This window comes from Rhododendron vialii, chromosome 8a (assembly GCF_030253575.1).
Source record: "Rhododendron vialii isolate Sample 1 chromosome 8a, ASM3025357v1".
Classification (NCBI taxonomy): Eukaryota; Viridiplantae; Streptophyta; class Magnoliopsida; order Ericales; family Ericaceae; genus Rhododendron; species Rhododendron vialii.
The window spans coordinates 12,461,475-12,477,703 of record NC_080564.1 but is presented as its reverse complement, the minus strand read 5'-3'; the positions used below and the strand labels follow the sequence as shown (position 1 = coordinate 12,477,703).

At 36.1% G+C, this 16,229-nt stretch overlaps 2 protein-coding genes across 6 annotated transcripts; one reads left to right on the top strand and one right to left on the bottom strand.

Annotated features, from left to right (window-relative positions):
• Window positions 1–357: 357 nt before the first annotated feature.
• LOC131336671 (probable galacturonosyltransferase-like 1) lies at window positions 358–3,110 on the top strand. 2 transcript variants are annotated; one of them, XM_058372588.1, is made up of 3 exons: window positions 358–1,202; window positions 2,009–2,368; window positions 2,815–3,110. In XM_058372588.1, the coding sequence occupies exons 1-2, from the start codon at window positions 488–490 to the stop codon at window positions 2,362–2,364; spliced, it is 1,071 nt and encodes a 356-aa protein (XP_058228571.1). In that variant the 5' UTR covers window positions 358–487; the 3' UTR covers window positions 2,365–2,368; window positions 2,815–3,110. The 2 variants fall into 2 exon arrangements, with proteins under 2 accessions (XP_058228571.1, XP_058228570.1); XM_058372587.1 differs by having other exon boundaries at window positions 396–1,202; window positions 2,805–3,110.
• Window positions 3,111–10,865: 7,755 nt separating this feature from the next.
• LOC131336670 (probable vacuolar amino acid transporter YPQ1) lies at window positions 10,866–15,498 on the bottom strand. Of its 4 annotated transcripts, none has more exons than XM_058372584.1 (13): window positions 14,976–15,498; window positions 14,826–14,868; window positions 14,497–14,523; window positions 14,170–14,268; window positions 13,995–14,095; window positions 13,721–13,892; window positions 12,267–12,368; window positions 12,040–12,150; window positions 11,927–11,947; window positions 11,776–11,834; window positions 11,603–11,693; window positions 11,343–11,462; window positions 10,866–11,276 (listed from the first exon to the last, which is right to left on the bottom strand). In XM_058372584.1, exons 1-12 carry the CDS (start codon window positions 15,212–15,214, stop codon window positions 11,373–11,375), a joined length of 1,155 nt encoding a protein of 384 aa, XP_058228567.1. In that variant the 5' UTR covers window positions 15,215–15,498; the 3' UTR covers window positions 10,866–11,276; window positions 11,343–11,372. The 4 variants fall into 4 exon arrangements, with proteins under 4 accessions (XP_058228567.1, XP_058228568.1, XP_058228565.1 ...); XM_058372585.1 differs by having other exon boundaries at window positions 10,866–11,315; window positions 11,381–11,462; XM_058372582.1 differs by having other exon boundaries at window positions 10,866–11,462; window positions 14,976–15,497.
• Window positions 15,499–16,229: the final 731 nt, after the last annotated feature.

Here is a 16,229-nt window from a genome sequence, read left to right as displayed (position 1 = left end):
AATTATGATCGAAATCCAATTTTTTTGAATAAAGATGAAAAATTGACTTATTTTTGCTTTTATTCAAAAAATTAGGTTTCGATCTTAATCTTTTACTTTTTAGATTCCTCTTGTCATGACGATGCAATCATTTTCAAAAAATTGACGAAAAACTAACAAATACGAATTTTTTTGAATAAAGACAAAGAAAATAAGCCAATTAACTTATTTAGCCTAACGAATTATTCGGATTTATGAAACGTGGCCCTGCTGAATTCTTTATTCGGGCTTGCCCTCCACCACCCGTCAAATTTGACCCTTTACGAGCCCTGGTAATAAAAACTTACCCATTTATATGTCTTCAATTATTTGATGTTCAACAATTTTAGTACTCCAGTAGTAGGAGAGAGAGAGAGAGAGAGAGAGAGAGAGAGAGAGAGAGAGAGAGAGGAGACCACCCTGTATGGTCCTTGCGAAACTGTGAAGGAACTTTTTTCGCTCCACCCAAATGAGACCTAATACAAGCATTCTCCCTCTTCTTCTGCTAACCCTCTCCCTGGCAACACAAAATGCAGCAGCCACTTCTCAACATTTCAGGGAAGCCCCACAATTCTACAATTCTCCCGATTGCCCCTCACTCTGCCACCACATTAACCAAAACAAAAACGATGAGCCCGATAGTCAGAATCTCAAAATCTGCTCCGAGAATGCTGTTCACGTGGCAATGACTCTCGACGCGGCCTACCTCCGGGGATCCCTGGCCGCGATCCTCTCCGTCCTCCAACACTCCTCCTGCCCCGAAAACGTCTACTTCCACTTCGTCACCGCCTCTGCCCCCGCCGCCCACGCATTCCGCCTCAACCTCACCGTTTCCAAATCCTTCCCTTACTTGAACTTCAGGTTGTACGATTTCGACGACGCGGCCGTGGCGGGGCTGATCTCCACCTCGATCCGGGCTGCGCTCGACTGCCCGCTCAACTACGCCCGCAACTACCTCGCCGATCTCCTCCCGCAATGCGTCAAGAAAGTAGTGTATCTTGATTCCGACTTAGTGCTGGTCGACGACATTGCGAAGCTCGCCGCGACGCCGCTCGGTGGCTTGGTCCTAGCCGCGCCAGAATACTGCAACGCCAACTTTACTTCCTACTTCACGCCAACGTTTTGGTCCAACCCGTCTCTTTCGCTCACGTTTGAAGGTCGAAACGCTTGCTATTTCAACACAGGTATATTACCACATTTGACTCATCTTAGTCGATTACGTGTTTAGTACTTAAATCGCTAAAGACAAGGATAATTTGTATTTATCCCACTAATATAATCATGTACCCAAATCTCATCTCATCTCATTTTGCCTACCTGAAATCTAAAGAAATTGCAAATGTTTAGCACTTTAGCTGCCTAAGAGAGGGATAATTGGTATTTATGCTTAATCAACACGCCACAAATATACTCTACTCATGAAGCATCTCAAGTGCAAAAAAATCTTATTGAGATCTATTAAATAAGATTTATATTGCACAAAATTTTTTTTAAAATCCAAAATAAGTTACTTATTTTTTGAAAGGCTCAGTGGAACACCCCTTGCATCAATTTAGCCAGAAATTTAATCTGTTATAGCAACTCACTCGTCGGTGCTAAAATAACATTGCCAAAATTATTTTTTTACTAGTTATAGTGCTATTTTTTTTAAAATGACGGATTATTGTTTCACCAATTCCAACGCATTTTTGAATAACCGCATGTTTTTCCCCCTCTTTTTTTTTTTTTTTTTTTGAATGTTTTGGTCCTACATATCAAAATCATTAATTTCACTTGGGGGATTTTTTAAGGGAAGGACCATAAAATTATTGTTAACGTAATGGGACAAGTTCGTCAATTACCAAATTTGACACAAGAAAAGCATTACCAAAATTTCACATTGAAGTTTGCAAAGGGATGTAAAGAGTTTTATTCTAGATGCCATAATTTAACACAAGGATGGACTTGCTACTTAGAAATGTAACTTTATCATCGATGTCTTCAATAACAGGCGTGATGGTTATCGATCTTCAGCGATGGCGAGACGGTGATTACACTACGAAAATCGTAGAGTGGATGGAGTTGCAGAAGAGAATGAGGATCTATGAGCTGGGTTCGTTACCACCGTTCCTGCTGGTTTTCGCCGGGAACATAGCCCCGGTAGACCACAAATGGAACCAGCACGGTCTAGGCGGGGATAATTTCCGGGGATTGTGTCGAGATTTGCATCCCGGTCCGGTGAGCCTGTTGCACTGGAGCGGGAAGGGGAAGCCGTGGGCTCGACTCGACGCGAGCCGGCCTTGTCCTCTGGATGCTCTTTGGGCACCTTATGACCTGTTACATACACCATACGCTCTGGAATCCTGATCAGGTATGTATTACTGCGATGGAAAATCCAATTCCTGTAGTTTTTTGAACTTTCAGTTGCTTTCCTGTAGTTTTTTGAACTTTCAGTTGCTTTTCGAGCAAGCGTTACGAACGCAATTTTAAAACCCAAACTCCGGACACAATTGTGTCCACAACCATTCAAGTCGATTAATTCACATATATTGAACTATTCTGGATATCGTTAACTATGTTCGTTTTGAGATTTTGAATTTGGGTTTTTCACTCTGCGTATAGTTTCCTATAAATTTTTTCTCAATTATTACTCTCATTTCTCTATCTCTCTCCATTCATTACTCAAAATCCCAAAATAATCTCAAGTTGTGTCGGGATAGTGCGTTACTTGGACTTTTTTTTTTCTTTCTTTTCTGATGATTCTATACTCTATATATAGTTCTCTATTCAATTGTCTAATTTTTTAGTATTTCACAGATTAGTGGGTCGACGAATTTCAAAGAGGGAAGAGATCAGAGACTGCAGAATCCTTGTCTGTTGTGCCGACAGTTTATATACGAGTACAAACTTGTAAGACATGCAAGGGAGAAGTAGACAAGTACTGCTGCCGTGCGTACACAGAAGAAATATTCACAAGATACTCGAGAAAATAAAACAACTGCTGCCGTACGTGCGCAGATTTCGACTTTGGGGGTAATGTTGTTGGCTACACCCGGATGAATCTAGTCCATGTATTTCCTTTTTGGTGATATAATCTCGTAATTTTTCTTTTAGTTCTAGTATATATATATATTGGGACGGTTCAAGGGACACCCAAAAAAACACCCCAAATCTTAAACTCATAGTTTTCGATCAAATTTTTATGATCCGAACTGTTCAATGTGTGCAGAATGTGATTTTAAAGGTACCCGTGAAAAATTAACAAAAAAAATGATCGGGAAAGGCTTGATTTGAGCAGTTTTTATTTGAACCGTTTAATAAAAAACTGTTCAAAACTGTTCGGATCAAGCCCTCTCCGGTCATTTTTTTTTGCTGATTTCTCTCGGGTACCCTTAAAATCATGTTCTGATCACATTGAGCGACTCGGATCATCAAAATTTGATCGGAAACTATGAGGTGTTTATTTAGGTGTTTTTTTGGGTGTCTCCGAAACCGCCCCGTATATATATATATATATATATATATATATATATATATATATATATATATATATATATATATGACATACAAAAACATGCCACGGTGTGTCGTTATCCACAAGTTAATTTGGTTGCTGTTCAAAAATAATTGTTCCACATGTTTGGGACATAAGCGGTAACTGTGAAACACGTTTGCTAACTTTGGGAGGTAAATAAGAAACTCCTTTGCCAGAGTCGTAATGTGGAGGTCGAGCCTCGTGCATGCATTGAGTGCAATCGTATACTATATCACATGCATATGGTTATAATTAAAGAGGGTCTTGAATTTGTTTTCAAGAAAGAATATTACTATTATATGTAGAGTGGAAAGGATGGCCAATAAGTCCAATGCAATGATGGATTTTCTTTGTTAAACTTTTAAATGTGTCGTTTATTCAACAAAGCAAAACATTTACTTTTGGAGGTTTTGGCAGGATGATGAAACGTGCAATAAAGAGTAAAATTCTAGTAATGTCAAAAGGTGGTATCTCTTGGATTGAATTATTCTATTATGGGACCGGCTAACTGAATGGACTCCCAATGATGAAAATATTCGTAGATTGGGAATAACGTGAAACTAAGTTTTTATTAGTATTTTAATCTCACTCTCACCCACTTGTGTGTGGGAGAGACTCTAGGATTCAGTGGCAGAGCCACTTTATGCCCACCAAGCGCATAGGTCCCCCACTGCTTTTTTTTGTTTTTGTTTGTTTTATAACGATTTAATTTGATATCCAAAAGTATTTAATTAATCAATCTATCCAATATTTAGTTTAAATTTTTTGACCAAAAATTTAAACACACAAAATAAGAATTACTTGCTTGAATTGTTGCAAAATTAAGCCTCACAAACTGATCAATGTTTTTGATCATCAAAAAAATTCAATGTGAATATTGCGAAAATGGAGTAATTTTCACCCAGTATAGACAGTGAGTAATGTCCATCTACAGTTTGGTGGGTGAAAACCAAAACCTAAAAAACTCACCTCCATTTCTCATTATGTAACAAGTAACACGCAAGCCACTTCTGCATCACCAACAACCATCGAGTTGTAGGTTGGTAGAATGTTATCACCAGAGTTTTTATTTATAGTGCTCCCAATGATGCATTTTCTGGTTACGCGACTGGTAAGGCTTACTCTGAGGTATATACACTCAAGCTGGCTTGGGACATCTTCCATTACCGAAAAAAAAAACAGGAGCTAGATTACTCTTGTAGCCATGCTGCATATACAATCCAAAAACTTGTATTTTGCCAACTGAAATTTTTTGATCATCACACAAAGGTTTCGGTATTTATGAGACCTTTTGTGGGAAAATTAGCCATAAATACGATAAAATAGTTTCCATTTAGGGGAAGAACGCCATCAAAATAATTTTCAGTAGAGGTCCTTCAACATTTTGAGTTGTTGAGCCATAAGGGCAAAACATATTTTTACGAAAAATTTATCCTGGGGTAGGGTATCCTAGGGTTTATGTACTTTTATAAGATTTTAGTGAACACTTTTCTATTATAGGATTTTAGTGGTTTAGTCATTTTCATAGGATTTAGGGTTTCAGGCACTGTCATAGGGTACCTTAAGGTTTTAGGCACTTTTATAAGGTACCTTAATTAGGATTTAGGTACTTTAATAAGGTACTCTAGGGTTTTAGGCACTTTCACTAACTCTCAGTTATTAGTGAACTTTTACTAGTTTTGCAAAAAGTTTATTTTAGTAATCATGCAACACACTTATCCTTATGTTTAATTACAAAAGGTGCTTGTTCTTATATTTGATTGCAAAATGTGTTTGTTCTTGAGCTGAAAAAATATAAATATGAGAGATTTTTGACTAAGTCTCCCAAATTTTATCCCATTGACCACCTCAATATTTTATTTTATTGTCCTTTTTTGAATCTTTTCCCATGCTTTTGGACTACAGAAGTTGCTTAAATTTATCACGTGTGGTTGAAACCAAGTGCATGTGCCTAACCTTGTTGCATTTGATTGTTTATACTCGGTCTACCATGTGCTATGCCAATTCCCAGAATTCTTTTGCAATACCAAAGCAGTATAATGGTCATGAAAGCTGAATTGAATTTGTTGAAATTGTGGCTTCAACTTCACAATCAGGACGTTCTAAATAAGAAAAAACACTTCACAGTTAGGTTCAAGCTTGTCCGCATGCGGGCATGCCGGTGCCGGTCGTGGTCCATTTGATTTGGGCTTTCCTTCGGGCACATCTCAAACGATTAGACCACTTATCATCTGACAGGTACAATATTCATGAATGTATATATGATCCGTTGGCATTTATCTTTAAAAAATGTAGGACTATGCAAGCATATATTTTTGGTGTGTGGTAGACATATTTTTTGGCTACATTTATCTCGATGACATTACCAATATGGGTGTACGCACGGTAATCCCAAAAATAGTTAGGCCGGCATTGTTTAATTGTGAGTTATACATACATACATACATACATATATGGTGTTAGTCGCACATTTTTTTATATTAATTACAAAAGTTTTTACAATTACCAAATTTTTTAATGATGTTGTCGTATCTATTAAGTGTGCGTTGCATATCTTGAATAACTACTCATTTGAGGCAATCACGGGATTGTTTTGTTCCTAATGGCTAAAGAAGCAGCAGCTAGCGAAAAGGTAAGAGGAGGACTGTCGGTGAGACTCAATTTATGATAACATACATATACTCCACATGAGAGATATTCGAAGGAACGGTTGAAAAAAGAGGGCAAATTAACCAAACATTCTTCTTTCTTGTGGGGTCTCCATGTAGCTTCCTCCCTTTACACTGCGAATAGACACCTCTTCTATATACTGTACTATCTTTGTTTTTAAATGAGAGTTTCTCTTAGAAATTTTAACTATTTTAGAAAACATGTTATCATTACACCTACTTTTCATTATTATTCCTATATTTTACATATTTTACACCACTTGCGTTCACATATGTCATATGAGGGACGCTTTTGGAATTTTATCAAATTTCTGCTTCTATTTTTGGAAAGAGAATCATTTTAGAACATTCCGAAATAGAATAAGAGACTTTCAATTAGAAACAGAGGGAGAATCAATTCAAGAAATAAGACTTTTATTGGAGTATACAATTTAAATTTAAACGCTATGGATCCGTGAAGGCAATCGCTCGGATGTTCCCCTAACCCAATCCAGAAACGGACTAGAGGGAACCACAGCATGGGGAATGTCCGTGTCTTGTCGCAAGGATCGCTATAAGACAAAGAAAAATGCATGCCTTATTATATTTGTTACAAAACATATATATTTTGTATAAGCAAGAAAGTAATATAATGGATAGCTATATATCTATGGATATATATACTCCAAGGGAGAGATACATAGAGAAAGGGAGAAGACATGCACATGTTTTGTGTGTTGTGCGGATAGAGAGGTACTATTACACAGGATAAACTTGAAATAGAGTGGCATCGCAACAACTGAAGTAAGCGTGCGAAAGCAAAACACTTAGTCCTGGAGCCGTCCAGTTCCTAGAATATCCTTTCGGATGAGGGGTGTTGTAGCAACAGGTATATCATAGGTTACCACTAAGTTGTCCTCTTGTCCAGCTCCTATAAGCGAGATAAGCTATTTGGACATTGATTGACCAATCTGGGGATGTGTGAGATTGTGGTTCCTGTTCAGGCCATGAGTGCCTTAGAATCTTCAATTAAGTATAGCATAGTTGTGGCCGGGCAATGGCAGTACTATCTCCACGGAGAAGTCTAACCGCCAGTAATGATCGAGTCCGTTTCCATTTTGACATTAGCAATGTCTTTCTCCATAATGATAGTGAGGCCTCTGGAGATGGCCCGCAGTGGCGGCTCCAAGAATTTGTGATAGAATGTTCAGAAATTACCTTAACTCTATTAGCTGATTATATTAACTAATAATTTATGACGTACAATATGTCATTTAGTTGTATAAATAGTACGGTAAAAAAACATGACCTTTATTCTAAAAAATTAACTACGAGGCGAAATAAGAACTTGAAACCTAATTTTAAACAAAATTTTTTTTTTTTTTTTTGAAAGTTGTATTTCGTAGTAGACTGTGTTTTGAGAATGTAGGGGTTAAAATTTTACAGTTGTCCTAGATGAGTTTTGAGTTTCATATTTTGTGCCAACGTTTAAGTAGCGTATTAATCTATACTAAAACCCTTTTGAAAAAATTGTAGCGAATACGTTGGGGTTGACCTTCTCGAAAATCTATTGTTCTTTAGGATGACATGATGAGATTTTATATCATAATCTTAAATTTGAAGAAATATTATTCAAGTTAACTGGATTGCAATGTAGTTGAATTTTTTTAAAGCTTGGTGAGTAATTTTATCAGCTAACTAGACCAAATAAAAAGGTAGTTATTGTCATGAATGTGAAATTAACACATTTAAACCATCGATAATAAAAATGAAGAGAAAACGCAGAGTATAATACTTACACCAATAGATTCTTCTTATCACTTTCTTTTATAATTTTTTTTACTGATTATGAGCTTTACTTGAGGTAATATATTAGGTGTTCAAATATGAATTACCTGGATTGATGGGTTGTCATTGAGTGTTCAATTAGTTTTGCTTTAGATGTTCAAGACTTTTAGAATTGGGTGTTCATTGATATTTATGTTGGGTGTTCAAAAAAAGGTTAGCCCATAATTTTTACATGTATTTTAAGCAAAAAAAAATTGTTCGAGTGTTCAGTTGACCATGGATTCGTCTACATAGAGCGGCCTCTGATGGCCCATAGTTCGGCTTCCAGGATTGATTGGCTAGCTATTCTAACATAGAATCCCAGGATCCATACACCTTCGCCATCTCTGAATACACCTCCAATCCCTGCTTTCACTCCATTTTTTTTTCTTTTCACATATATATGTGATATCCATGCATGTTGATTACGTTTTGTTTAATTTGTTAAAGAAAGTTTTCTTTTCTGAGTTATATGAAGTTCACCGTTGGAATTAACTAGGTAATTACAGAAGGAAAAATAGTTTTGGTGTTCTGAAAATCCCTGAACCTCGATCTACGGCAACTGTTCTGCATACAATTATTGGTCTGTAGTATGTGTTTCCTTTTGTTTTTGGGTTTTGTATAGGGCTGTCCAAGAAAAATCGAGAACTGTGAAACCGGTCCGAACCGATCAGATCTGTGCTTTTTGGATTTTGGCCGTGGATTAATGGTCCGGACACGGATTTGAAATTTAAAAAACCGTGAGATATGGATTAGGATTGAATTTTCATTTCAAAATCATGGATTAACCGAACCGGACCGTGAAATATTTAAAAAAATAAAAATATAGATATGTGTGTGTAATATATATAAATAATTATAATTTTACTAATTTTCTTGTTTGTTTTGAGAAACTAATTGCTATTTTTTGTTTGGTTTTTATGGGATGTAATAAGTAGATTTTACTTGACTAGAATTTGTGTATTTTGGACAATGCTTAGTTTTATTTGGTTGTTGCCTTGCTATCTTTACCATGTTTATTACCTTAATGCTTTTACTGCCTTTACAATTTGAACAATGTTTATGGAAATTAGTGTTTGCGTTTTTATTTGGAAAATGGTAGTAGCATCATTTTATTTTTTTGGAAGTGAATCCATGGATAAAACCGGGACCGAACCATGATTCATGGTTCGGAATCTGAACTGAACAGTGAGACTTTTGGATTAGGATTGGATTGCATTTTCTCAAAACCATGAGGTACGGATTAGAATTGGATTCCTACGAATCTGATCCGATCTAGACCGTGGACAGCTCTAGTTTTGCACCTTAAGACAATTGGAGAAGTTGGGCTCAGCTTGTTCCAAATCCTACACCCAATTAGCCGGCCCACAATATCTGACCAGTTGGGCTCATAGCCCCAGTTTGCAATTGTAGCAATTGATATTTCTATGAGCCCAAAAGGTAAGACTATTTTGCGATTTTAATTAATTAATCCTTGAAATGCTCTGTAGATTTTGGACCAAAGTAATCCTCAAAATCCACTTTTCTATTTTATCTAGTCGCTTTTTCGTAATTACACGGAATCAAGCTCTTTACTCTCACTTTCTTCTCAATTAAAGGCTTAAAAATATTAGGCTTATTGAAATATAAAAATATGCAATATAGATCTTGTTTAAAAGATCTCGATGAAATATTTTATACAATGCAAAAAAAATTAAAAAATTATTTTCATAAATCCATTATTTTTATGTTTGAAAATTACAAAAAAAAATACTTATTCTTTAAGAAGGTTAGTGGAATGAAGCCTAAGTCGACACCTGTTTATTATTCAATTTTTATTTACCTCACGACCAACATAAGCACAAACTATTGCACTAAAGCACGTGACTTTGATAAAAGCTCAACGAACACTTTTTTAGTTCAAAAACCAGTTGAAGATTTTAATGAATAAAAATTATTCTGAATTTTTTTTTTGTTGGTCTTTGTTCCAACACAAACTTCAACTGTTTTCTTGAACTAAAAAGTTTTCATGGTGGCCTGACAAAATTCAGGATCGCCTCATCTGAATCACGAAAATGGAAATTGTTAGCCTTTAAAGAATCTTCATTGGTTCACAAATTTTCTGTAGTGGTAGACTGGTCTCCATCCTTTTTTCGTTTAGAGATTTCTAGACACCGTGGATCTCATTTAGGAAGTAGTGGTGGAAGTTTTGACCAAGTGGAGAGGAGGTGAATGTAGGTTGTACGGAGAAGACAATTTCAAAGGTTAATAAATAAATAAAAAATTTTGCCGTTCAAAAAATAATAACGCTGTGATGAATGCGACCATGTATGTTTTTGCAAAGGCTAGCTATTTTCAAATCATGTGTATCATACACATGATTTGAAAATAGCTAGATACACATGATTTAAAAATAGCTAGCCTTTGCAAAAAAATAAAATAAAATAAAATGTTTCGTTTGCAAAGGCTTGTTATCCAACTATCGGTTGGATGCATTTGTATTTTTGGTGCATCACAGCTCTGTGAATTTTGATGTTTTTCCCTCGATGTACCACTTTCGAGTTTTATAAAATGTTTCGTTTGCGGAGAAAAAGAAGAAGTGTTTCATAGCATTTGGAGGGATAACTGTTCGAGTTCTACCCACAATTTGCAAATAATATTCTATGATTCTCTAGACAGACTATTAGCACTCCCATAAAGCATTCTTTCAAGTACTTATTTTATAGAAAAAAAAAGAAGCTTGAGTTCCGTGTTATTATCGCCAATGTTAGTTTGGCTGCCACCTAATAGATCTTTAATTTTGTAAATGTCAATTCAAACTCAAATTAACAAAACTTTTTTGGCATACTAGTTGATGCTCAATTTTTATCACATCAAATTTTTTTTGAACGGCAAATAAAATTTTATTAACCACAATAAATATACAAGAAGTAAGATTACAACGATTAAAAGGATAGGAAGATTAGGCATCATAACGAACAAAACGCATCCCAATCGACACTCAATCTGCCCCGCTAATTCTATGCCACTAATTACTCTAAGAGCTAACTACAAAGCGATACGGCCTGCACATACCACTTGAAAGTGACAACCATCCAAAAAGCCCGCCTAAAATAGCCCCAACAGCAAAAAGTAACACGGAGAATGAGAAAAGTTTTTCGTCTTTAAGACAAATATGACACGGTTATAGCTCAAGTGCCCCTTCTATTGCTTCAATTGAGGTTAAAAATGGTCAATACAAAATGCAATTTCACGTTGAACAAACAATATTGGCTTGAGGGGTGGATCCACTTCTAACGTCGCATAACTTTTCAACACAAATTAAGTACCTTTACTTGCTTTCACTCTTCTGCCACATCTAATGTCGCATAACTTGTCGACACAAATTAAGGACCTTTACTTGCTTCCACATAGTCTTCTGCTCCACTTGTGATCTTATTCCGAACGTATCTGTAGTAGATATACTGCAATATAATCTATTCATTATGTTGGTTAAGGTGTACAAAACAAAGATGAACTAAGAACCAAAAATTTATATTCTAGATTTTTGAACAGTCTGAAGGAACAGGATTTGTAAAAGAGCTAACTATCTGAAATAAGATGAGAAAAAGGATACAAATAAGTCTAGCACCACACAAACAACAGCATCTAGCAACCAAGGCAAATTGGCTTTAGTTTTGTCCCACTCAGTTGTTCTCATGACAATACTGCAAAAATTCAGTCATCAACATATTCAGCTACACAAACAGGTTGAATTGTATAGTACTAGTAAAGACTGAGACAATCAACCTTCCCACATAGGTGGCATTGGCAACTAGTGCAAAGATGAACATTAGTGGATTCAACCCCTGTAAGATTTTGGAAAAAGTCACCCAAATGAATCAAGCAACTAGATAACAAAATAATGCTTTTCACTAAGAATTTCAAAGTTAAGAGTCACCTCTACGCTCCCTCTTTTAATCTGGTCAATGAAGGCAAGAACATGACTTAATTAGGTACCCAACATATTAAATAGCATAAAAAATGCAACCTAAATTCTAACTCATTGCTTACATTTAAGACGATTTGAGGGATTCGGCCTCCCATATATATAGCAGCCATCATCCATCCTAACCATTGGCCATATACATTGTCCTCTGTGCTTTGTTCCTGGGAAATCCAATCCTAGCAGTAAGATTATTAAATTCGAAAAACAGAGGTAATGATACATTTACTTCAAATGTTAGACTGCAAAGTAAATAATCATTCGAAATGTAGCCTTTGCAAGTCAATAATCATACATTTAAGAGTCTCCTCCCAGTTAACCCTGTGTATACTTGTATAAAGGCCTTGCTTCCTTGGGGTAGACTTATTGTTGTAGCCAAGAATGTTGCAGCGCCGGCCTGAATGTACATATCACATGTATAATGTGAGCAAAGAGGTAAAGTTCATAAGTGATAAAGCGGATAAGCTTGTGTATGTTTTGAGGACAAGCAATGGATACATATGTGAGCGTATCAAACCCAGGTGGGTAGAGCTTGTGAAGTCAAAATAAAAAAATTATATGGGTTGCAATTTTTGTATGTATGAGTCTAGATTCAATCTAATCTCAATGGATGATATTGTTCATGGATTGAAAAAATTCAGGGCATAAATGTTTTAAGGCAGAAGTTAAAGTTCTAATTTGGAGCTTTCAGCCAAAAGGCTGTGCCTAAACCATATCTTCTTTGAAATGTGAGGGCTTATACAATTTTGGGAGTTCATTGATTGTGAAAGTTTTATGGCTAGTTTTATGCAATTTGAGTTTCCTTGCCAACCTTTTAAGAGGCAAACATGACCCTTCGTGGATCTCGAATCCTCCTTACAGACAACAGTCATCATAGAAAAATCTAAAAACTTTGTGACGCCTCTAGAGGATTATAGTACGATAGAGAACACTCCAAAAGATTTTAATATTGTAGGATATTTTCAAATGCTCTAAAATATGAGAGGAGATTGTAGAACATCCTAGATGATTGCAGAATGTGACGGAACGTAGAGATTTTTGGAGCATTTCAGGAGTACTCTATAGTGTTCCAGAAGATCATAGAAAATGCCTGAAAGCTTGTTCGTTTTGGGGCTTTAAAACCATAGCGCGCGGTCGCCAATATATTTTTCCTATCTATCTCTCTTCACTCAAACCTCCTTCAAAACCCAAAAAGCACAAGCCCTGGATGTTTTGCCTTGTGCTACAATTATATGGAGAGTTCTAAAAGATTGCAAACAGGTGGAGGAGCCTAAGTATTCTCTTGAAAGATTATGAAAGACAAATAAGAATCCTTAGATTAAGATGCATTTGGGGAGGTGGAAGCTATATCCAAGTAATTAAAGACCTAATTTGTAAGGTGCGTATTTTGAGTGTGCTGCTAGGAGAGTGCACTTTGCAAGAAAACTCAACAATGAATGCACAACACTCAAGTGTAGTTCATATATATTAAGAAAAGGAAAATGCTAAAAACAGTTTATTGGGCTGTAACTTATTGACAGCCCATTGAGTTGTCAATAGAATGACTCTTAAGAATTCAATTTGAGACATACCGATGTCATAGCAAGTAAAACTGAAAAAGGTAATCTAATATTTTTTGTGGTAAAAAGTGAAGCCAAGTAGTAACATCTTGTATGCAACCTAGTTATTCCGATCACCCAAAAAATTGTGGTGTATAAGCATTGGTATAGTTATCTACAACAGTGGTAAGATATAGCTTTTGAGGCTCACCGAACGTGGAATTGGCTGAGGCTTGCTCCGAGATTTCTTGGATGAGACTTGAATAGGCTCATCCTCCGATGATGAGTCACCGTCGAGTACCATAGTCGATGGACCACTTCTAGCGTGGCTTAGGTAGGACCAAGCTGGTGGAGTGCTGCTTCGAGCCAAAGATCTTGCCGACCTGAAAATTTGTTTCAAATGATTTGTATCCTCTTTCTTTTTAGTTATGAAAAGTAGTGCTTGTATAGGATTACATGAAAATCATGTGGAAGAGAGATATTACGTGTAGTAAAATTCCAACACCATGGGGGTGCCACCCGGTATTGGAATGCTTGAATCAACTGCTTGCTTAGGCGACATCAGTAGTTTTTTCTCTTCTTCAACCTAAGAAAATTTATAGCATCCTTAACATTCAATGACAGAAAGTAAACTGTTGAGGACAAGATTAAAAAACGTACCGCTTGAGTTTGCTCAATTTGTTTGCACTTCCACCAGGAATATACGTGATCGTAATAAAGGCTTTGCAAAACTAGCACCACAGTACTTGTTGTGTAAAGCTGTACAAAAGTTTCAGCCACAACTGAGATTCTGAAATTATTAATGCAAACACAACGAGGAGGTTGAAATAGAATTGCAATTCATTATGTAGGTGTACACTATAACCAAGAACAATAATGAAATGATGTGAATATCACATTTATTGCACAAAAACTGTTACTACTAGATAAAGACAAGTTCTTAATTTTGAACTGAGATAAAAACAAGTTGGAAAGTGGTAGTATTACCAGAGCCGTGTAATACTGAGTCGGCAACTGCAACAAGAAAACAGCCATCTCATGAGAGAGAGAGAGAGAGAGAGAGAGAGAGAGAGAGAGAGAGATTGTGTTTGTGTGTGTGTTTGACAATGATACAGATGTTGGGTTAAGCCCGAGACACCCATACTTGGCGTTTCAGCTTTCTCTGGTTTCAAAGCTAATCAAGTGGTTGAGCATCAGTTTAGATTCCGAGGTTTTATAATACATCTAAAACCAATGCTTCTTTTTCTAAAGATTTTCGAAAAACTTGGATAAAAATAAACTATTTTCCAAATATTAATTATTGAGCGAATAAATACCGTTGCAGGCTCAAGAAGACAACCCACTAGATTGAAAATGTCACTGCAGAAAACAAGAAAAACTAGTAATTATAGTAGTTTTACAATTTCCAAAAATTTGATTATGATACAAAATCAAGGTGGAGAAAACAAAGGGAGAAAAGAACCAACCCAATAATCCAAGTGAGGAGAAATAAGAGAGAGACTCCATGGCTTGTCTTTGTGCGGAAATTGGTGACGATCTGTGGGATTTCCGCTATTCCCCAACACACCAGACTTATCAGCCCAAACCCGAAAGAAAACTCGTCTCTTAGGTTGCATAGGCAATCCTTGAAATACTTCTCCACCCACCCAACACATGGCTTGTTCTCCTTCGCACAGTATGCAAGAGAATTCCGCATCGCCTTCATCTCTCTCTCCCTCTTTCTCTCTCTATCTCTCTATGTTTCTTGGACCTTCTAATTTGTAGAGAATCGATCAGGATTGCTTGATGATAGAATGACCATATTTAGACATCCTACAATAAGTTAATTACGGAAAATAAATGTGATCTGATTTGGTAAATAAAAGTGGTGATTGAAAATGATATTATGGTTTACACATTTGGAATTATTTGCTAAATTTATAGAACCACCGGAAATGGCATTCTCGTTGCACTGAATATTTGTGGTTCTATAAATTAGTAAATAAGAAAGAAAAAAACAACAAATACATGTGGTGACAACTGAATATTTGTGGTTCTATAAAGGAATCAACCCAATGGGCTGATAATAGTAGGTATGTAAATGTGTATTAAGAGGTGCAAAAAATAAACAGAAACACATATTTTCTTGCCTTCTTATGTGCTTATCGTCAACCCAATGGACTGACAATAGCAAGACCGTTCTATAAATCAGTAAGACCGTTGAATACAATATCATTCCTTACCGACCATAACGACCAAGTCCTGTCATGGAAGGTTGTTTCCCATAAAAACTTTTCCAAGTCATGAATATTTTGTGTATTTTTTGACGGAGAGTAAATTATGGAAGGAAAATCTTAACCCGAGTTTATTTGACAACGGTTAAGGTACAAAAAACTGAGCTCATATATATACGAAAAAGCATGTACGTAAAATATGCACAAAAATAAGTGAAATGTGGATTGAAGTTTTTAATGTGTTAGATTTATTTGCGCATTAAATATTGCCCGGTAAACATTATACTTTTTTTAGGTAACAATGAAAATCTAGAAGGTCCATACATCCGATTATCAAAAATTAAAAGGAATGGAAAAAACCGAGCGTGCATTAGATGACTATTTTGACTGATATGGATGAGAGGGTCTGAAATGATTCTAGAATGGTGTCAAAAATTAAATAGGCATGAGTTGTCAATAAAAGTCTTACGAATGGCAAACAAAATACGCATGCTTTTTCAGATGATT

Bases quoted from the DNA above. Each gene is read 5' to 3' on its own strand.
- LOC131336671 (XM_058372588.1), top strand. From the start codon at position 488: ATGAGACCTAATACAAGCATTCTCCCTCTTCTTCTGCTAACCCTCTCC. The intron at 1,203-2,008 runs GTATATTACCAC...CTTCAATAACAG, and splicing joins CGCTTGCTATTTCAACACAG to GCGTGATGGTTATCGATCTT.
- LOC131336670 (XM_058372584.1), bottom strand. From the start codon at position 15,214: ATGAAGGCGATGCGGAATTCTCTTGCATACTGTGCGAAGGAGAACAAG. The intron at 14,869-14,975 runs GTTGGTTCTTTT...TGTTTTCTGCAG, and splicing joins CTCCTCACTTGGATTATTGG to TGACATTTTCAATCTAGTGG. The intron at 12,151-12,266 runs GTATGATTATTG...TCTTACTGCTAG, and splicing joins CTGGGAGGAGACTCTTAAAT to GATTGGATTTCCCAGGAACA.